This window comes from Denticeps clupeoides, chromosome 3 (assembly GCF_900700375.1).
Source record: "Denticeps clupeoides chromosome 3, fDenClu1.1, whole genome shotgun sequence".
NCBI lineage: Eukaryota > Metazoa > Chordata > Actinopteri > Clupeiformes > Denticipitidae > Denticeps > Denticeps clupeoides.
In genome coordinates this window covers 36,105,412-36,126,181 of record NC_041709.1, presented here as the reverse complement: position 1 = coordinate 36,126,181, position 20,770 = coordinate 36,105,412, and the positions used below count along the sequence as shown (strand labels likewise).

Genomic DNA, 20,770 nt, shown 5'->3' with positions numbered 1-20,770 from the left:
TGATTCATCTCATATTATTTATTTTATACCAAAGTTTGAAAAAGAAGCATCTTTACACACACGAACCATGATGTCCACACAGAAGACATGGAGAAGTGGGTGGACTTCATCATCTTCTCCAACACAGCGTGACCGAGGAGAACAACCCAAACCGGACCCTCAGCGCCGGGTAGAGGGGCTGAGTGAACGTGGAGTGGAACGTGTGCAGGTGGGTCAGTCCATCGGAGGAGACGCTGTAGAAGGTCACTGTCCCGGCCGACCAGTCCAGGTACACGCCTACTCGGTTGGAGATGTAGGGCGAGGCAGGTTCCTGGGCGAAGCCGCGTCCTCTACGATGTCCGTCACTGTCTCCAAGCCAAAAGCCGGCGTTTCCTTCGCACGCCACCCCGACGTCCACATCGACACCACGCATGTCCACCTCCCAGTAGCAGCGTTGGGACGCAGCGCTCACACACTCTCTACACAGGACCTTCTCCCAGTCCCTGGAAGGTAACGGGAAACGAGTGAACCCTCGATCCACGAACGTCACCGTCCGGTTCCCCTCAGACAGAGTGAGATCCATGTCTGCTGTCCCTGGGTCCAGCGTGAATTCTCGGAAATCTGCAGATCAAAAAAAAAGCCGTGTGTATGTTCTCATGTTTATAATGTTCTCATGTTGCTGAGGTGGAGAACATTTATGGCTCAAAAAGCAGAAGAACTTACATTTCTGAGGTCCAGACCTCAACCTGCATTCATCATCATGGTCAACACTGTAGGAAAAGAGGAGGTTTTACTAAATAAACTCAGACATGCAGCAGAACCAGTCAGATCCATTCTAGCAGAGCTGAAGAACCCCATCAGCAGCTGTTCAGCTCCTGCAGGATGTGACTGTAGTGAGTGTAGAGTTGGTAAGAGGGTGGTAGTAGCCTGGTGGTAACAGACTCGCCTATAAACCAGAAGACCCAGGTTCAAACCCCACTTACTACCATCGTGTCCCTGAGCAAGACACTTAACCCTGAGTGTCTCCAGGGGGGACTGTCCTGTCACTACTTACTATGAACCAGAAGACCCAGGTTCGAACCCCACTTCCTACCATCATGTCCCTGAGCAAGACACTTAACCCTGAGTGTCTCCAGGGGGGACTGTCCTGTCACTACTTACTATGAACCAGAAGACCCAGGTTCGAACCCCACTTCCTACCATCATGTCCCTGAGCAAGACACTTAACCCTGAGTGTCTCCAGGGGGGACTGTCCCTGTCACTACTCTGTATAAGGGCATCTGGTAAATGCTGTAAATGTAAATACTGGAAGATGGTCACACGTCTCATGTTTGGTCTGCTGAAGAATCCTCTGAAATGGATCATCTCTCTCTGTTTGATGTTCTGGGTCGTGGTTCCTGAAAGCATCACAGCACCAAGATCTCAGCTTCATGTAGTTCAGCATCAGTTCAGTTCTCTCTCTGCTGTGATGCTTCAGGAATCTGGACCCTCTGCAGTTTCATGAATATAATTTAATACAGGAATGAGATCCAGTTTAGACCCGTACTTGTGTTTTATATTTTCATTTACTCTGGTATACAGTGTAAACATCAGCTCCAGATCTTACTTGAGCTTCTCCAGCTTGCAGTGTGGATCCTGCAGTCTGGCAGTAAGCAGCTTCACTCCTGCTTCTCCTGGATGGTTGTAGCTCAGATCCAGCTCTCTCAGGTAGGAGGGGTTTGAACTCAGAGCAGAAGACAGGAACTCACAGCCACGTTCAGAGATGCAGCAGCCTGACAAGCTGTGGTGGTGGAAGGAGGAACAGAGCTGAAGGTCCAGAAGGTGCAACACGTCCTAACATGACACAGTCTGCACTGGTAAGAGTTCACAGGTCCATATGACTGGTAGAAAATGTTCGGTTACTTATGTTAGGTCGCTATGGGATACGGCCTTGGGGTGACCAACCACGGAGGCACCAGTGACACCATGCTCATCAATCGCAGCTGGACAAGGAGCCCCGCCTCCCTTATATCAGCCACTACAGTTCTCCATCCAAAAGATGCAAGACTGTGGACCTGGTAGTAGTTAAGGAACTGGCCCTGTGCTCCTGAGAATGGGAACTAGCCCACTGATGACAATCTTCAGCAATTTAGCAGATGCTACGTTCGTGGATTTTTAAAAGAAAAGGTAGGAGAGTTGGAAATGGGAGGATTTTAGCCTTTTTGAAGGCTGTTTGGATGAGAACAGATGTTATGGACTTATTAAAGATGGATGTGATGAGAGGGACTGATTGAAGCGTTGTAGAAGGTATCACGTGGTGCATGTTCTACCACTCGGGGGTTTTGTTCCCAGTTTAAGGCTGGGGGTAAGACCACATAAGAGAACAGGAAAGGAGAGCACCGAGATAAGTCCACAGATCTTCAGAGGGAAGAGTTGCGGTGCTGGTATAGAAAACTGACTGTCCCATAACTAACCCCAGTGTCTCCAGTGTACAGTGTGGACTCCCCACTCCAGAAGAAAGTGTCTCCACTCCTGGATCCTGGAGCTCGTTCTCACTCAGGTCCAGGTGTCTCAGGTGGGAGGAGCCTGAGCTCAGAATTGAAACCAGAACTTCACAGTGGTGGACCGTGAGAGAGCAGAACCTCATCCTGTAGAGAAAGAACCGAATAATCATATTCAGAACTAGAAACAAAATTCTCAGTTAAAACCGGACATTATGCATTAAAACATGTTTCATATTTAAAACACAGACATCTAAATATCTTTATATTAAATGCTGATGTTAAGCAATTTTTTTTATTGTACAATTGCATCATTTTAGATGAAGTAAAAAGACTGAGAAAGCTCTACAGATTCATCATAATCAGATATTATAACTACATTAATTAACATACACAAGCATGAATAAATAACCAATCACCAGAATCCACGGTTGAGTCTGGGACAGACAGAACATGACTTCTCATTCAGATCTTCATCAGCATGAAGTGACTGCAGTAAAACTGACCTCAGTGTCTCCAGTTTGCAGTGAGGACTCTTCAGTCCAGAGAAGATCTGCACTCCTGAATCCTGCAGGTCGTTCTCACTCAGGTCCAGGTGTCTCAGGTGGGACGAGTCGGAGCTCAGAGCTGAAGCCAGAACTTCACAGCATGCTCTTTTTAAATGACATCTTGTCAATCTAAACATATTGGAACAAACAAAAGAAAAAAGTTATTAATCATCTGTAATGGACGTCCATGTTTCGGGTTGTGGTTCCACAACAACACAGCACCAAGATCTGAACAGCAGGTAAAACATCAGTTGTGATGCTGTTCCTGTTGTGATGCTTCAGGAATCTGGACCCTCTGAATTTTCATGGAGTAGAATGTGACCACTACAAGTTTCGTGGTTTATATTTTCATTTACTCAGGAATCAAAACTTCTCCCACCAGAATCCAGAGTTCCAGCCTGGAGTAGACCAGCAACACCTCCATCTGCTCATCCATCTCTCTCTCACACACACACACACACACACACACACACACAGTGTAAACGTCAGTCCCAGATCTTACTTGAGCTTCTCCAGCTTGCAGTGTGGATCCTGCAGTCTGGCAGTAAGCAGCTTCACTCCTGCTTCTCCTGGATGGTTGTAGCTCAGATCCAGCTCTCTCAGGTAGGAGGGGTTCGAACTCAGAGCAGAAGACAGAAACTCACAGCCACGTTCAGAGATGCAGCAGCCTGACAAGCTGTGGTGGTGGAGGGAGGAACAGAGCTGAGTTATGATTCACTAAAGCAGAGTTTACTTGTAAATGAAGGTAGAAAGATTCTCATGAAGGTCCAGAAGGTGCAACATGTCCTGTTACGTCCCACAGCGGAATAAACCATTCAGAACGCTAAGCCTCTCTTCATGGTGTTTGTGTTAGTGGGCTTGAACCTCCTTTTCCAAAAATGGTGGCGCCATTCTGATCTTTTGACCGATTTGATCCATAGTGGTCGTCGCCTAAAGGTGTTGGGTTCATCCACACTGAAAGCACCTATCAGTGTTCAGCAGGTAGGAGGTCCAGAGGATGATCCATTGTGTGAACCATTTGTGTTGGAAGGAACAGCTTCTCTTAAAGACCATCAGGAAGAAAGCATTCCAGAGGCTATTTTACGGTGCTAGTAGCCTGGCAGGTAACACTCTCGTCTATGAACCAGAAGACCCAGGTTCAAACCCCACTTACTACCATTGTGTCCCTGAGCAGGACACTTAACCCTGAGTGTCTCCAGGGGGGGACTGTCCCTGTAACTACTGACTGTAAGTCGCTCTGGATAAGGGGGTCTGATAAATGCTGAAAATGCAGATTTGCTGGTTACGGGCATTGAGCTGCCCGTAATGTTTCAGATTAGATTAGTTTGTTTTGGGACATGGGGACTTGATAGTCCTAACATGACACAGTCTGCATTGGTGAGAGTTTACTGGTCCATATGACTGGTAGAAAACTGACCCCAGTATCTCTAGCGTACAGTGTGGACTCCTCACTCCAGTAGAAAGTATCTCCACTCCTGAATCCAGCAGGTCGTTCTCACTCAGGTCCAGGTGTCTCAGGTGGGAGGAGCCTGAGCTCAGAACTGAAGCCAGAACTTCACAGTGTTGGACTGTGAGAGAGCAGAACCTCATCCTGTAAAGAAAGACCTGAAGTCAGAACTAGAAAATAAAATGTTCAGATTATTATTCAGATCTTCATCAGCATGAAGTAACTGCAGTAAAACTGACCTCAGCGACTCCAGTTTACAGTGAGGACTCTTCAGTTCAGAGATGATCATCTTCACTCCTGACTCCTGCAGGTCACTGTAACTCAGGTCCAGGTGTCTCAGGTGGGAGGAGCCTGAGCTCAGAACTGAGGCCAGGAATACCCAAGCTTCCCTTTTTAAACAACATCTTCTCAACCTGAAGATATTGGGGAAATGAAATAAAAATGATTAAGAAGAATCTAAACCAAGAGCAGAACATCGGTGAGATACTCACTGAGCGTTCCTGCAGCAGCTCACAGCTGGCATCAGCCTCCTACAGCCCTCATCATCATCAGTATAATCCCAGGGGTTAAAACCATCCAGCACCTCCTCGGACATCAGCAGCATGTAGACCAGTGCCGAGCACTGAGCAGCAGAGAGTTTCATCTTAAATCTCAGGTAACGCTGGACTTCTTCTAACATGGAGCGGTCGTCCATCTCAGTCAGGCAATTGAGAAGGTTGAAGCACCTATCAGGAGAATCTGTGTGTCTTATTGCCGATTTGATGTACGTGATGGTCGCCTCTCGATCCTCTGAGCCGCTCGGTGTTCTGGGCAGCAGGCCCTGCAGGAGTTTCTGGTTGGACTCCACCGAGATGCCCAGAAGAAAGCGGAGGTAAAGGTCCAGGTGACCGCTCTCACTCTCCAGAGCTCTGACCACTTCTTTCTTCAGAAAGTCGTGCAGTTTCATCTGACCTGACGTGACGCTTGAGTCAACGTACGAGAAGAATGCAAACAAAGCAGCAAGGAACTCCTGAACGTTCAGGTGTACAAAGCAGTAGACCTTCTTCTGAAAGAACTCTGCATCTTTCTTCAAGATCTCGTTGCACATGCCAGAGTAAAGAGAGGCATCGGTGGCGTCAATGCCACACTCCATCAGGTCCTCCTCGTCAAACATGAGGTTTCCCTTAACCAGGTGTTCATACGCCAGTTTGGACAGCTTCAGTAGGACGTCTTTATTCGACTGCAGCAGTTTCTGCCTGTCTGTCTCCGAAGCTCCGTGGAACTTCTGGTTCTTCATGCTCACCAGAATCAGCAGGAAGAAGGTGAACATCTCCGTTAGAGTTTTGGGGATTTCTGACGTGCTCTGCTTCTTCAGCACAGTGGCTGAGATCCAGCAGAAAACCGGGATGTAGCACATGGCGTAGAGGCTCTTGGACTTCTTCAGATGTGAGATGACTCTGTTGGCTTGAGCCTCGTTGCTGATCCTCTTCCTGAAGTACTCCTCCTTCTGCTCGTCGCTGAACCCCTGTATTTCCGTCACCTGGTCGATGTAGTCAGAAGGTATCTTGCTGGCTGCTGCTGGGCGTGAGGTTATCCAGATGCGCGCGGAAGGAAACAGATTCCCTCTGATCAGGCTTGTCAGGAGAACATCTACTGATGCTTTCTTCGTAACGCTGAATACGGTCCGGTTCTGGACAAAATTCAGAGGAAGTCTGCTTTCGTCCAGTCCGTCGAAAACGAACATGACGTTGCAGTCGGCGTAGTCTTCTGGCGTGACGTGTGTTAGCTCGGGGTGGAAGGCGAGGAGAAGCTGGTGGAGACTATACTCATCATCTTCTATCAAATTTAACTCCCGGAAAGGAAGGACAAACAGGAAGTGGACGTGCTGGTTGACTTCCTGCTCGGCCCAGTCAACGATGAACTTGTGGACAGAAACGGTCTTTCCGATGCCGGCGACGCCCCGCGTCAACGTCCTCCTGGCGGAGTCCTCCTTAAGGAGATCGCTGCAGCGGGCGGTTCTTCTGCCGGTCTTCACCCGACAGACTTCACGCTCATCGTCGTCGCTCCGCTCCACCACGCGAAGCTCCGTGTAGATGTCGCTGATCAGGGTTCTGTTCCGCTTCAGACCAGCGCCTTCAAACGCGTGCTGGAAACGGGTCTTCATGCTCGTCTTGTGATGCAGTAAAATGGCCGCGTCTGTCGTAAAAACAGCTTTTTAATTCCGTTTCATACGTACCATGCGACATACAGTCAGGTCCATGAACCAATAGATGGCTCTAGACGTGCTTCAACTGCAGGGAAAATTAACCGTCATAAATCTTTGACTTTTTAATACTCGGTTGCTAAGGAAGCGTCCCCGTAATCAGAAGGTTGGGGGTTCGAATCCCGATCCGTCAAGGTGCCACCAAGGCGCCTGTCATGGTGCCCACTGCTCACCAAGGGTGACGGTTAAATACAGAGGACACGTTTCACTGTGTCACCGTGTGCTGCGCTGCAGCGTCTCACAATGAAATCCGGGACACTACGTCCCTGGTGACGCTCTGCCAGGCCTCTGTCTTCAGTTCCTGGTTCGGATCTTCCCATCACTCTGGCACAACTTGATCTTGGTTTCATCTGTCTGTGGATCAAGAAAAGTTCCAGGACTTTTTAGATGTTGTTCAGCTAACTCTAAACTGGCCACCGTATTTCCTCTGGTCAAGTCTTCTCCTGGGCAGCTTTCTTCAGTAATCCACCAGGATTAGGAGGAGTGGTCTTCTCTCTTTTGAAGACCGATGCTCTATCTTGCTATATCTCTACATGAAGGGTTGAATTTTTCAGCCTGATGGTGACAACTAACTATCATATCGATGGTTGTCAGCGACGCATTCCAAACGCAAGTAGCAGACTTGAGATGAACTTTTATCTGCTCCTTGCAAATGGAATAGTGAGGGAACAACACACCTGGAACACCTGGCCATGGAACAGCCGAGCAGCCAGTTGTACCCTTAAACAGTGAACACCCTCAAATTGAAGCTGGGAATCCGCAGTTAAAGCACGCCCTGCCCATTGTGGGGGTTATAGAGGCTAAATGATTCGAATTGGGTTCATGTCCTGACTGTAGACGATAAATGTCGGACCTATTTTTGCGGCCTTCATCTCCACCGTGTCCCACTGCAGCCGCGTCTGTCCGTCAAGCCTCTGAGCAAGATCGGCGTAATTCATTAGGTTTAAAATGAACGACGTCAGCCTGAGGGATCTTTCCGTGCCGTAGCTCTGCCGCATCTGCTCCACAACGTTGTTCACGTCGTAATTCTCCAGTCTTCCACGGGAAATGGGCTTCAGGTCCTCTTGGATCTTCTCGGTCAGGTAAAGGCTGAACTTCTTCCTTTCGTAATCTTTCAGCTCCTCCAGAGCGCTGAAGAGGAGTTTCAGTGCTGCCATAGTGTAGAATTCACACCGGAATCTCTGGGAAGACAAGATTGGCGTCCAAAACGGTATAAACCCGGGGAAGACATGCATAAACTGAATATGAATATGACTCATATTCTCCGGATTATCACCAACAAACTATTATATCATGTAGTATATTAAAATCTTGAAACAGTGAAAAGTGCGGGGTCATTTTAAACGGTTGAGGGAATAAAGTCGTCGACTTCCACACACTCTTCTTCCTCGCTGTCCTACAGTGACATTTAACATTTAATTCCTCTACAATTAAAAATCTTGCCATTTTGGGATATGCTGTACAGGCTCCACAAAAGGACATACAGAGATGATTTGAGGAGGTTTGCGTTTTGTAGCTTCTTAAGGAGACCTGACAAGATTAAAAAGGACGAGGCGGTCCCATGGCTCCATTATACAAGTTGAAAGACTTTTTAAAAGCCCCATCTGAAGAGTATCGTGAGTTTACTCTCTGTTCACTACAACGTCATTAAAACTCGATAATGAGTAAAAAAATATATTAATTTGAGACATCTATAACAATACAGGTACAATTACGAGCACATTTATTAACTGTTAAACGAGGGTTGGTCCTACTTGTAGGTGTTGGCAGCCACTTTCACCTACTTCCGTGTTGTCGTGGGGGTCACATGACCGGCCCCGTGACGTCACAGCACAGCGCGACCGCTTTCTCTGCTGCTGCGCTTCATGTTCCCTACACCGAATTCCATTTAACAGTGTGTGATGTGTGAAATTAACGCAATGAATAATTCTATTTAACAAACAGATAACAGCTGCTGGTGGCCTAGTGGTTAAGGAAGCGGCCCCGTAATCACAAGGTTGCTGGTTCGAATCCCGATCTGCCAAGGTACCACTGAGGTGCCACTGAGCAAAGCGCCGTCCCCACACACTGCTCCCCGGGCGCCTGTCATGGTGCCCACTGCTCACTCAGGGTGATGGTTAAATGCAGAGGACAAATTTCACTGTGTGCACTGTGTATCATGTGTGACAATCACTTCACTTTCATCTTTTCATCATCTTTCATTGTGAGACACTGCAGCACAGCACACGGTGACACGGTGAAATGTGTCCTCTGTCTTTAACAGTCACCCTTGATGAGTGGTGGGCAGCCTAGAAAGGAGGGAATTACTACATGTTTGGAATTAGGCTGAGTGTTCATGGTAAAACCACCATCAGTAGTACAGCCTAGGTGGTGTGGCTTGAATTTGGTGATGCCAGGAGCCACCATGGGGAAAGCCAGCCAGAAAAACCACTGGCTTACAGCTTCGTAGGAAGGGAACAGAAGAAGCTACAGCGCTGAAATTTGACATCTTCTGTGGACCATGTGGAAGAGGTGACAGGAGGCTCAGACATGTACATGTAATCCCAGGTTTTATATTAGTTTTTAAATAGATCCAGGTCATGCACCTGCAGGCAGGGAAGAGGAGGAGCTACAGGCCTGAAACTATAACAATATTCAGAGCACATGAAGATCAGGGATTTCTGATTCATAAATACAAACACATACTAATTTATCAGTAATTTCCTGCATGCTCCATAAGGCACCTGCGATTGCAGAAATGCACGGTCGGAGGAAGGGAGGGCAGAGAGGTACCAGTGGGCTGAACTTGGGGGAGGGGCTAGTGTCTAATTTTCTAATTATTGCTTCAACATTTGATCTCTTCTCATCTATTGTATATAGGCTCCTCCCAGTCTCGTGCAGGTGTCCAATGTTGTCCCCGTTGTCCTTAGACAGCTCCCTGGTCTTGGCCATGGTGGAGGTTGGAGTCTCACTGTTTGAAGGTGTGGACAGGTGTCTTTTATACAGATAATGAGTTCAAACACGTGCCATCAATACAGGTAATGAGTGAAGTATAGAAGTATGTACACCGCTGAAAAAAGGTAAAGGAAACCCTTCTACAACACATGTAACCCCAAGTCAATCACACTTCTGTCAAATCAAACTGTCCCATTTCACATGCTGTTGTACAAATGGAATAGACAACAGGTGGGAATTATAGGCAATTAGCCAGACGTCCCCAACAAAGTGAAAGTGAAGTGACTGTGAAGAAGAAGTGAAAGTGAAGTGATTGTCATTGTGATGCACTGCAACACAGCTTCCTTAACCGCTGGGCCACCACTTCCCCGTCAAAAAACTGACCACTTCTCACTTCCTGTGCTTTCTGGCTGATGTTTTGGTCACTTTTGAAGGCTGGTGGTGTTTCCACACTACTGGTAGCCTGAGACGGAGTCTAGAACCCACACAAGTGGCCCAGGTAGTGCAGCTCATCCAGGATGGAACATTAATACAAGCTGTGGCAAGAAGGTTTCTGTCAGCATAGTGTCCAGAGCATGGAGGTGCTACCAGGAGACAGGCTGAGGAGGGCAACAACCCAGCAGCAGGACCCACCGCTACCTACCTGCCAAAGACCTGCAAAAAGACCTCAAGCAGGCCCCAAATGTACATACGTCCGGTTCACACTGCGAACATGGGACAGACGTGACAGTCTGGAGACGCTGTGGAGAATGTTCTGCTGCCTGAAACATCCTCTGGTTTCATGACTGGTTTAGCAGTGGGTCAGTAATGGTGTCGGGTGGAATTTCTTTGGGGGGCCGCACAAAGAAAAATCCACTCAAGCACAAGTTAATTGAGGGTTTTTTCTCTCTCTTAAGATAGTGGTGGCCAAGAAAGTGTACTTGTAACTAAAAGGTTGCGGGTTCACATCCCAAACCGCTAAGGTGCCACTGAGGTCCGTCCCCGCCCACTGCTCACAAAGGCTAAATGCAGATAACAAATTTCATTGTGTGCTGTACTATGCTTTGCATGACTTTGACAGAAACAGTAAGATTGCTAACCATGGGAACAGAATTGGGATATTTTATCCCTTTTCTACAAGATTACATCTTGATGGTGCCACAAGCTGTTAACATACTACAAAGCTGCACAGGGATTAAATGTTCGGGTTCGCTCAGACCGTTTCATGCACACATGGTAGACTGTAATTTTTTATTTCTGAGGACTGGACTTTCTAAATTCTACACAGGTTAAAATTATACATCCTGCACAGGCTTAAAACTATGTGCACTTAAAAACAAAGTGGTACTGAATGTTGTACGATGTCATAATTCCATTCAATGAAATTTCAAATATTGTCATTCTCATCATTGGTGCTTGAATAATAATTAAAAATGTTCACCTACAAAACATGAGAAATATGTAATAATTGTAAGAAAATGGCCCCACCAGGATGTAAGAATAAGTTCACCATCTCATGCGCACACAAGCGCGCGCACACACACACACACACACACACACACGCGAGATCAAGATCTCCTGTACACACCACCTCTGTAGGAGACGTTAGTGGACATCATGCAGCACACATGCACAGTGGATTTTAATATCAATAGAGGTAAATAATTAATTTATGCGTTACTATATATATTTTATAAATAATTATTACTCACTTCGAATAGTGTATTTCAGCATGTTTTTGGTGAATCTCCAGTCTCAACATGACAGCAGCTGACAGAACTACTTCTGATCTAAACTCAGAGTCCTGTATTAAAGAGGCAGCCATGTTCACGCCTGCTGCTGCTGCACGTTTCATTTCTGTCTTTTCATTTCCTGTTATTCACTGTGGCTTTTTGTGAAGTGAAGATCTGCAACAGAGACAGTTTAAATATAGCGAATCACAGAAAGACCATAGAAATGGAAAGCAAGTAAAAAAGTAAGTTCATTTCCACATAAAAAAGTCTGATGGATGTATTTTTGATCTTTTATAAGTGGTGGTTACCTAAATTCTATTAAATGTTGGTTGCATTAATTTCTGTGTTGCTTGCATAGGTAGTACATGATTTAGATAAATACATTATTATTACGTATATTGTGTTACTAAAGTACAGTGCATCTGTACTGTTGCACGGTGGCATCGTCCAACTTGTATAACCGAAGATGGAGGCAAGAATTCAGGGGAAAACACCCGAACCGGAATAAAACTCAGTGGGGCCACAAAGGAACGTTTTCTCAGGAGGCCACAAGGGAAATTTAAAAAATGCATGATTTAAAAAAAAAAAAAAAAAAAAATGTATTTCCTAAAGACCTTAGTTGTATATAATGGGTTTATGTAATGGGTGCTAGTAGATTAGTGGGTAACACACTCGCCTATGATCCAGAAGACCCAGGTTCAAACCCCACTTACTGCCACCGTGTCCCTGAGCAAGACACTTAACCCTGAGTGTATCCAGGGGGGGACTGTCCCTGTTACTACTGATTGTAAGTTGCTCTGGATAAGGGTGTCTGATAAATGCTGTAAATGTAAATGTATCTGCTTACAAACCATTTCCTGTTAAGCCCATCAGGAACTGAAGCAGCTTGAATTGGAAACGCTTAGGAGATGAAATACAGCAGATGGTTCTTAGAAGCACAAGAAACGGTCAGTGTCATGATCCAGACTTCCTGATTATGTACATGATTTCTTTGTTATAAACTCAGACCCATTATATCCAGTCCGAATTGGATCATTTTAGGTTTCCGTGAAGTCGTGCACGGGTCCTTTCTGATGCCATGACAGCCTCAAGTTCGGAAGTACAGCGAACACAGAGCTGGCACCAGAGATGCTACACAGAATTTCAGCAAACTTCAAGACCAGCCAGTGACATGTAATTCCGACCAATGTGAGGTAATTCATGCCGAGAGCTGAAATAGAATTCAGATCTCATTATTATTCGACCTTTAACCGCTTCGCTGTTGAATTACTGTTGTTCTCTTCAGAAGATCGGGCATTCGAGGCTTCGCGTGGACTGTCTCAGCACGGCTACTTTATGGCAAATCAAGGCTTCACTAGCTGCCAATTACTGACCCATCTCTTCAGTAGTTTGGAGGACATGAATGATGAAGCGAGAAAGAGGTTCAGTCTTTACCTGACTGACAAGACACTGGAGGACTTTCCACCCATTCCCAAAGCAAGACTGGAGAGCCATAAAGTCACCAACATTGTTGAGCAGATGAGGGACATGTATGGCATTGTAGATTCCCTCAACATTACATTGTTCATATTGAAGTTAATGAACTACAATGACCTTGCCAGGAGACTTGATCAAAAGATCAAAGAGACTCATCTTGGAGGAAAGGAACCTGGTAAGAAACTATTTGCTGTCTGCCTGGAATAACGCGTTCACATGACCTGAAACAGTGAAGTAAAAGAGTTTATTTCACAGAATCCAGAATCCTCCAGAACACCATACAAAGCAACAAGGATGTCATGATGAGGAAATTTGAACACATTTCTGAAGTCACCATGAAGGGAGGAACTCAGATCCACCTGGACAGCATTTATACAGAACTGCACATCACAGAGGGAGAGAGTGAAGGAGTGAATGAAGAACATGAGATTTGGCAGATTGAAAACACAGACAGAAGACGAAGGCATGACAGAAAGATCAAGTGCAACGACATCTTCAAGCCCTTACCTGGACAAAGGAAAACGATCAGACTTGTCATGACCAAAGGTGTTGCTGGGATTGGAAAAACTGTGTCTGTTCAGAAGTTTGTTCTTGACTGGGCAGAAGGGGAAGCAAATCAAGACAAAGACTTCATGTTTGTTCTTCCTTTCAGGGAACTCAATTTAATAAAAGATGATCGGTACAGTTTCCACACTCTCCTGATTTACTGCTACCCTGAACTTCAACATCTGCAAGCTCCAGAGATACAAGACGTGATGTACAAGAAGTCCAGGATTGTCATTATCCTTGATGGTCTGGATGAAAGCAGACTTCTGTTGCATTTGCCATCTAAAGAGAAGCTGTGTGATGCACTACAGGAATCCCGTGTGGAAATCCTGCTATCAAACCTCATTCAAGGGAATCTGCTGCCATCTGCATTCATCTGGATAACCACCCGACCAGCAGCGGCCAAACAGGTTCCTGAAGATTACATCAGCCAGAGAACTGAAATACGAGGGTTCACTGACAAACAGAAAGAAGAATATTTCAAGAAGAGGATCCGTGAGGACCAAGCAGAGAACATCATCTCACACATCAAGACATCACGAAGTCTGTACATTATGTGCCACATTCCTGTCTTCTGCTCCATTTTGGTGACCGTACTTGAGGGCATGTTGGTCCATGATGACTTAGAGGAGAAGCCCAAAACTCTGACTGAAGTGTTCATCTACTTCCTGCTCATTCAGTCAAAAAACAAGGAAAAGAAATATGAAGGGAGGAATGAAGTAGACAGAGAAAAAGTCCTGGAGTCCAACAAAGCAATTCTTATGAAATTAGCAAAATTAGCATTTGAAGAACTTCAGGAAGGAAAAATCCTGTTTACAGAAAAAGACCTGCAACATTCTGGCATTGATGTCACAGATGCCGCAGTGCATTCTGGGATGTGCACTGAAATCTTCAAGGAAGACGCCAAGTTCTTCAAAGCCAAACTCTACTGTTTTGTCCATCTGAGTGTTCAGGAGTTCCTTGCTGCTTTGTACGTGTTTTACTGCTATGTGAGCAGGAACATGAAGGCGCTAAAGTGTTTCATCAGTCGTACATGGAGAGTCTCATTAGCCAACTTGCTGAAGGCTGCTGTGGACCAATCTGTAAAGAGTCAAAATGGACATCTGGATCTTTTCCTCCGTTTCCTTCTTGGAATCTCACTGGAGTCCAACCAGAGTCTTTTACAAGGTCTCCTGCCCAAAACAAAAGGCAGATCAAAGAGTCTCCAGAAAACAAGCAGGCACATCAAGAAGACCATAAGTAATAATGAGAAGGATGAACCATCCAAAATCTTTGTATTAAGAGTTTTCAAGATAAAGACCACGAAAAACAGGATCTCCACTGAAAGAGCCATGAATCTTCTGCTGTGTCTCCTTGAAATGAAAGACGCTTCACTGCACAATGAGATTGATTCCTACGTGAAATCAGGTGATAAACTCTCACCTGCCCACTGCTCAGCCCTGGCCTACATGATCCTGGTCTCAGAGAACGTTCTGGATGAGTTCGACATGAAGAAATACAACACCGATGACGAGGGCCGTGAGATACTGATCATTGCCGTGAGGAACAGCAGAAAGGCTCGGTGAGCGTCACTTCAAATGCAAAAGGACACATAATTCATATTTAGATGTAATGTTGAAATGTTTCTATTTCATGAAGCCAGGTAGATATTAGTAGATGAAGAATGATCCTTATGAATTTTCTTTACAGACTACATGGCTGTAAATTCACTGAGGAATCCTACAAGGCCATAATGTCATCCCTCCAGTTACCAAACTCACACATACGAGAGATGGACCTCAGCTACAGTGACCTAAAAGATCCAGAAGAACTGATGTTGTGTTCTGCATTATTATGTCCAAGCAGCAGACTGGAGAATCTGAGGTCAATATTCTCACTTTGTACATTTACGATGACTTTCATTGAATTGTTGAAGATCCAAAAATCAGATCAGCGTAAGGTTGTGTCATGAAGAACGTTGTTACCGGTAGGATAGCTTTAAAAATCTTTTAGAAAATGTCAATGTAGCGTTAACATGCAGGACCAAGGATTTGGAGTCTTCAGCCCATCACTGGTTGTCCAGTTTTAATCCTTCAACTTTAACGTGGGCACCATCATAATGAGATAATCCATATTATTCACTTCTCCTGTCAGTGTCTGTGATGTTGTGGACTGTTGGTGCACATTTTTAAAAAATCAACTCTCAGCTTGAAGCAGTGTTTCCTCCACCACTGTGACGTTCTGGCCTCAGTTCTGAGCTCGGGCTCCTCCAACCTGAGACACCTGGATCTGAGTGAGAACGACCTTCTGGATTCAGGAGTGGAGATACTTTCTACTGGAGTGCGGAGTCCACACTGTACACTGGAGACACTGGGGTCAGTTTTCTACCAGTCATTTGGACCAGTAAACTCTCGCCAGTGCAGACTGTGTCATGTTAGGACGTGTTGCACCTTCTGGACCTTCAGCTCTGTTCCTCCTTCCACCACCACAGCTTGTCAGGCTGCTGCATCTCTGAACGTGGCTGTGAGTTTCTGTCTTCTGCTCTGAGTTCAAACCCCTCCTACCTGAGAGAGCTGGATCTGAGCTACAACCATCCAGGAGAAGCAGGAGTGAAGCTGCTTACTGCCAGACTGCAGGATCCACACTGCAAGCTGGAGAAGCTCAGGTAAGATCACACCACAGCCATATTTGTGTTGCATGTAAACAAATAATCTCACCACAATGCCGGGTGTCAGTCCTGCTGGGGTGGCAATACTTTCAGAGTTCTAATTAAATTCGTATGGTTTTTTTTACAGTGTTGAACATGGTGAGGAATGCAGGCTGAAGCCAGGACCTCGGAAATGTAAGAATCTTCAGAACCACCCTCCAGCTCTTAATCTTTTCGTTAAGGTCATCACCATCTTCTTGGGATCCAGCGCTTGTCTGAAATTAGCATTCACCAATCTCAGAAGGTCCAAACTGTCCCCGTTCATCTTGCTGAAGGTACTGAAGTAGCATCACCAGATGATTGAACATACTGGCAAATTAAATGGATAAAGAAAGTCAACAAGTTATTAATGCACGATAATTCATATTGTAACGTGTTAAGGAAAACGTGTTTGTGGGGGTCAGCTTTTGGGGGGTAATTACAAGGCTCAGGAGACATTTTGGGCGGAGTGCGAGTCCCTGAGGACACTTGCTAATGATATTGAGAAACTTGCACAATGGGCATATGGACAGATACCCCCAAGTGTGCAGAAATGGGAGGGTGTCGATGGTCTTGGAGGCAACAGAAAGGCAAAATGTAGGGTGAAACATTACTGGCATACATCCAGAAAAAGTGATTTGGTACAAAAAAAAAATGAAATGACAAGAAACATGATCATAAATTATAGAAAGAACCAAAAAGAAATAAACAACAAAAAAGGAAAAGGAACCAAAAAAATAAATGCTACTCAGGTCCAGGCTATTTCAGCACAACAGAGCTCCAGCAGTCCCCCACCTGCAAGGTGGACCCTCCTTAAAAAGGTCATAAAGCCCCGCCCTTAACCGGGACATTCTATACATTTCTGATCATTCCAACTATTTTTAAACAGACCTACTACAGCTGGTTCGCACCACATAGAGAACAGGCCAGAAGTTTGGACACCTTCTCATTCGATGTGATTTCTTTATCTTCATGACCATTTACGTTGGTAGAGTCTCACTGAAGGCATCAAAACTATGAATGAACACATGTGGAGTTATGAACTTAACAGAAAAAGGTGAAATAAGTGAAAAGTTTGCAAAAGAGAGAGTTGAGAGGGTTGCAGCCAGAATGTCAAACAGAATAGTAACAACCCCCTTGAACAGGAGAAGCCAGCATGGGTGACAGAAATTTTCTCAACTGATTCGGACTACATCTCTCCAGGACAGGACGCCCTCGCAAGCCGACAGATCTGCTGGGCGTGCGGACCACCTGGCCATCTCCTTAGACAGTGCCGCAGGTAGGGTGGTAACACACTCATCTGTGAACCAGAAGACCCTGGTTCAAACCCCACTTACTACCATTGTGTCCCTGAGCAAGACACTTAACCCTGAGTGTCTCCAGGGGAGGACTGTCCCTGATTGTAAGTCGCTCTGGATAAGGGCGTAAATGTAGACAGTGCCGCAGGTTGGCTACTGCCCGGGAAACCACAGACCCTGCTGCAGTAGTAGCAGTAGTAGTGGCATTACCCATTACCCTCACTGATGAGGTACTGGACACAGTTAAAGTTTTCCTCGCTCAACCTCTGGAGGGATTACTTCCAGGTGTCCCTCTAACTAGCAGTTGAAAGCCAGGAGCTTTCACCTGCCACCTTCGCTAGGCTGATGGACCACATGCTAGCAGGTATCCCCCATCAGGAGCACCTAGTTTATCTGGACGACACTTTAGTGCATGGGCCCTCCTTTGACTCCATTCCTGGGTCACGAAGCCATTCGGTAAATACAGGAGCTCCTGGCACTGGTATTATCCATTAGACACTTCAAATAATACCTGTGTGGGCTGCCATTTACTGTCAGGACTGGACCCCTCTAGACCTACAATTTTACAGTGGTGCAGAGACTTCTGGCAATGCAGAGGGAGCAGTTGGCAGAGGAGGAGAATTGCACTTTAGACTGTCAGCAGGAGGTCATTGCCTGTCCTGTTCTACAGTCTCCCATCCTGGGAGGACATTGCTACACAGTCTGCCTCTCACAACCAAATTCAGTGCACTGCGCCTCTGTGAAGGACGGCTGGAGTGCGCATGGAAAGAGCCCAACACTGGTGAAAAGAGATGGCAGGTGGTGCCCAGAGGGTGGATGTCAGCAGTGCTTCAGGGCCACCAGGCTTGGGCCATTTTGGAGTCACCAAAACCCTGCTCTGTGCACAGCAAGACTATTACTGGGGACAGCTCAGGAGGGATGTTGAGGAGATGCTGAGCAGATGCTGTGACCGCTGCACGACACAGAAAGGCCCAGCAGGCCACTTGCATGCCCAACTCCAGTTGTTCCCCATTGGGACACCCATGAAAAAGGTGACTGTGATGGTCTTGTAGAAAGGTTTCATCATATCCTAGGCCATCAGCTGGCCCTCATGACCTCTCGTCAACAATGAAATTAGGACAAACATGTCCCCCGACTGCTCATGGCCTGTTGAACTGCTTCATGCTCACTTTGGTCTTGTCATGTTGGGGCAAGAGCTTCGTACCCATGCAGTGGTAGCTTTCAGGCCAACTTCCAGATACTTCAGAGTATGCAAAGAAGCTGTTTGCCCATGATCAACAGTGGAAGGCTAATGTGCGGCATTAATATGACTTGAAGGTACGGGGGTGAGAGAGCTGGTCTGGGTGTTCAGCCCAAGGAGGAAGAACCAAAGGAACGCCAAGTTGGACTCTCAGTGGATGGGAACCTGAACCATGGAACAGATAGATGAAGTTGTAAGAACGCAAACTCATAATTAAAGGGTTACAGGTTCAAATCAAGAGTTTTGGCCCAAGCATGTGGGCCAATATCCCTCACCTCTAGTGGTTGGCACAGACATTCTAATTTCTAATGTGGCCCTTATACAGACAAGTTTGGACACCCTTGATCTTGATGAATACTTTCTTAGTACCTTGAGAGATGAAAACAGTCATGCTGAAGCATTCTGGATAAAAAATGTTGGATAGATGGAATTAACATGATCGAGACTTGTCCATGGTTACACACCAAGGTTGCCCCACGCACAAACACAGACACACAGCTTGTTTTGATGTAAATGTTCTGTTCTTATCTGCAGATGCCTCTAAGTTCACACTGGACCCCAACACAGCACACAGAGAACTGCTCCTGTCTGAGGGGAACAGGAAGGTGAGGAGCGTGAGAGAGGAGCAGCCGTATCCTGATCATCCAGAGAGATTCGAGTACTGGCTGCAGGTTCTGTGTAGAGAGGGCGTGTCTGGACACTGTTACTGGGAGGTGGAGTGGAGTGGAGGTTGGGTTGATATAGGAGTGGCATTTAAAGGAATCAGCAGGAGAGGACCAGGTGAAGACTGCGTATTTGGACAGAACACCAAGTCCTGGACTTTGATCTGCAACAATAACAGATATTCTGTCAGTCACAATAAAATCACCACTGCCATACCTGCCCCGCCCTCCAGCTCCAACAGAGTAGGTGTGTATCTAAACTGGTCAGCTGGGACTCTGACCTTCTACAGCGTCTCCTCTGATGAACTGACCCACCTGCACACGTTCCACTCCACATTCACCGAACCCCTCTACCCAGGGTTTGGACTTGGTGTTCCTAGTTGTAACTCCTCAGGGTCCCAGTGCCACATAAAATGACCTCATGTGTCTCAGCCAGGTTTAACGGAGGGTTGTATCAGACTATCCACAAAACCCTTCTCATAGGACTTAAGATGTCCATCTCTATCTACTCTTAATCATTTCATTATGGATGCAGAAGCATCACCTGCACGTGAACCTGTATAAAAACATCTTCTAAATGAAAATAACGGAATGTATTTTTGAGCTCATTAGCAAGAAAGCTGAGGAAGTAAGAATGCAGACCAGTGGATTTCATTAAACCTTCATGTCGAGAACTAGTAGAGACTGTAAGCTGGGACGTCGCAAGACCAAGACGTTTCTGTTGTGCATGGAGATTCAACACCTCCATTTACATGTCTTTGCCGAACGGCATTGCAACATTTGGCGGCCCTCCACCGAGCCAAAGGTGTGAGGTGCCGGCCGTCGGGACCGCCTGCTCTCTTTGTCTTCCCCAGACGGGAGGCACCGGGGGCGTGACGTCAGAAACAACAGGTTCTGATTGGTCTGTGACAGATTCCTGTAGGCCAGGGGTATAAAGCATGTTCACGTGTGGTAGGGAGGTCACTTTCTTTACGGTTTTCGAGTCTTCTCTCTCCTCCCATTTTTCTCCTGGATCAGGTGATGTCCCTGAAACTTGGTTCAGGCTTTTCTGTCTTTTTCTATCTTTTCCTCCTGTCTTTCATCTTGGTTTTCTCTGTAACATTGTACAATATTCACATGTAACTCCAATAAATGTGACTGGAAATAATGAAGGGAAAAAATTGTAATGTTCTGGAACTTCTCTGGAACTGTTCTGTTATGCTCAGGTCATGTTATCTGAATCAGATGGCACATACTTACACATACTAACAACGTGCTTCCATGTCACCATGGATGAAGTGATCAGTTCTGGTTCACTAGGACCCCCAACTATGAATACAATCTTTCTATTCACTCTGTTGTAGTTTTTCTGGCATAATTCAGAACTGATAGTCTTATTGTCTATAGAGGAAGGTCTTTTGAAAATATAAGACGGATTTGCCCTTATTGGTTAACACAGGCCACCCAGATACCTGTTCGCTTGGTTTCGTTATACGTAACTGCAGGATGGGGGTCTGCTAGGTCATGACCCCTGCAAAAACAACTAATTAATTATCTTGGGT

General features: G+C 46.0%; 2 protein-coding genes across 12 annotated transcripts; one reads left to right on the top strand and one right to left on the bottom strand.

The window, feature by feature from the left end:
- Nucleotides 1–3: 3 nt before the first annotated feature.
- Nucleotides 4–8,514, bottom strand: LOC114785617 (NACHT, LRR and PYD domains-containing protein 12-like). 2 transcript variants are annotated; one of them, XM_028972033.1, is made up of 11 exons: nt 8,451–8,514; nt 7,550–7,877; nt 4,946–6,629; nt 4,694–4,867; nt 4,425–4,598; nt 3,510–3,683; nt 2,966–3,136; nt 2,433–2,606; nt 1,586–1,759; nt 703–749; nt 4–600 (listed from the first exon to the last, which is right to left on the bottom strand). In XM_028972033.1, the coding sequence occupies exons 2-11, from the start codon at nt 7,851–7,853 to the stop codon at nt 110–112; spliced, it is 3,567 nt and encodes a 1,188-aa protein (XP_028827866.1). In that variant the 5' UTR covers nt 7,854–7,877; nt 8,451–8,514; the 3' UTR covers nt 4–109. The 2 variants fall into 2 exon arrangements, with proteins under 2 accessions (XP_028827866.1, XP_028827868.1); XM_028972035.1 differs by lacking the exon at nt 2,433–2,606.
- A 2,676-nt stretch (nt 8,515–11,190) lies between these two features.
- LOC114785623 (NACHT, LRR and PYD domains-containing protein 12-like) lies at nt 11,191–20,564 on the top strand. Of its 10 annotated transcripts, none has more exons than XR_003749086.1 (11): nt 11,218–11,266; nt 11,341–11,584; nt 12,208–12,289; nt 12,384–12,535; nt 12,628–12,993; nt 13,074–14,925; nt 15,054–15,227; nt 15,551–15,718; nt 15,835–16,008; nt 16,139–17,308; nt 19,102–19,116. XR_003749086.1 is itself a non-coding variant. In XM_028972049.1 (11 exons), exons 5-11 carry the CDS (start codon nt 12,678–12,680, stop codon nt 19,644–19,646), a joined length of 3,276 nt encoding a protein of 1,091 aa, XP_028827882.1. In that variant the 5' UTR covers nt 11,218–11,266; nt 11,341–11,584; nt 12,208–12,289; nt 12,384–12,530; nt 12,631–12,677; the 3' UTR covers nt 19,647–20,564. The 10 variants fall into 10 exon arrangements, 9 of the variants coding, with proteins under 9 accessions (XP_028827878.1, XP_028827882.1, XP_028827881.1 ...); XM_028972049.1 differs by having other exon boundaries at nt 12,384–12,530; nt 12,631–12,993; nt 16,139–16,185; nt 19,102–20,564; XM_028972048.1 differs by having other exon boundaries at nt 12,384–12,530; nt 16,139–16,185; nt 19,102–20,564.
- The last annotated feature ends 206 nt before the right edge of the window (nt 20,565–20,770 follow it).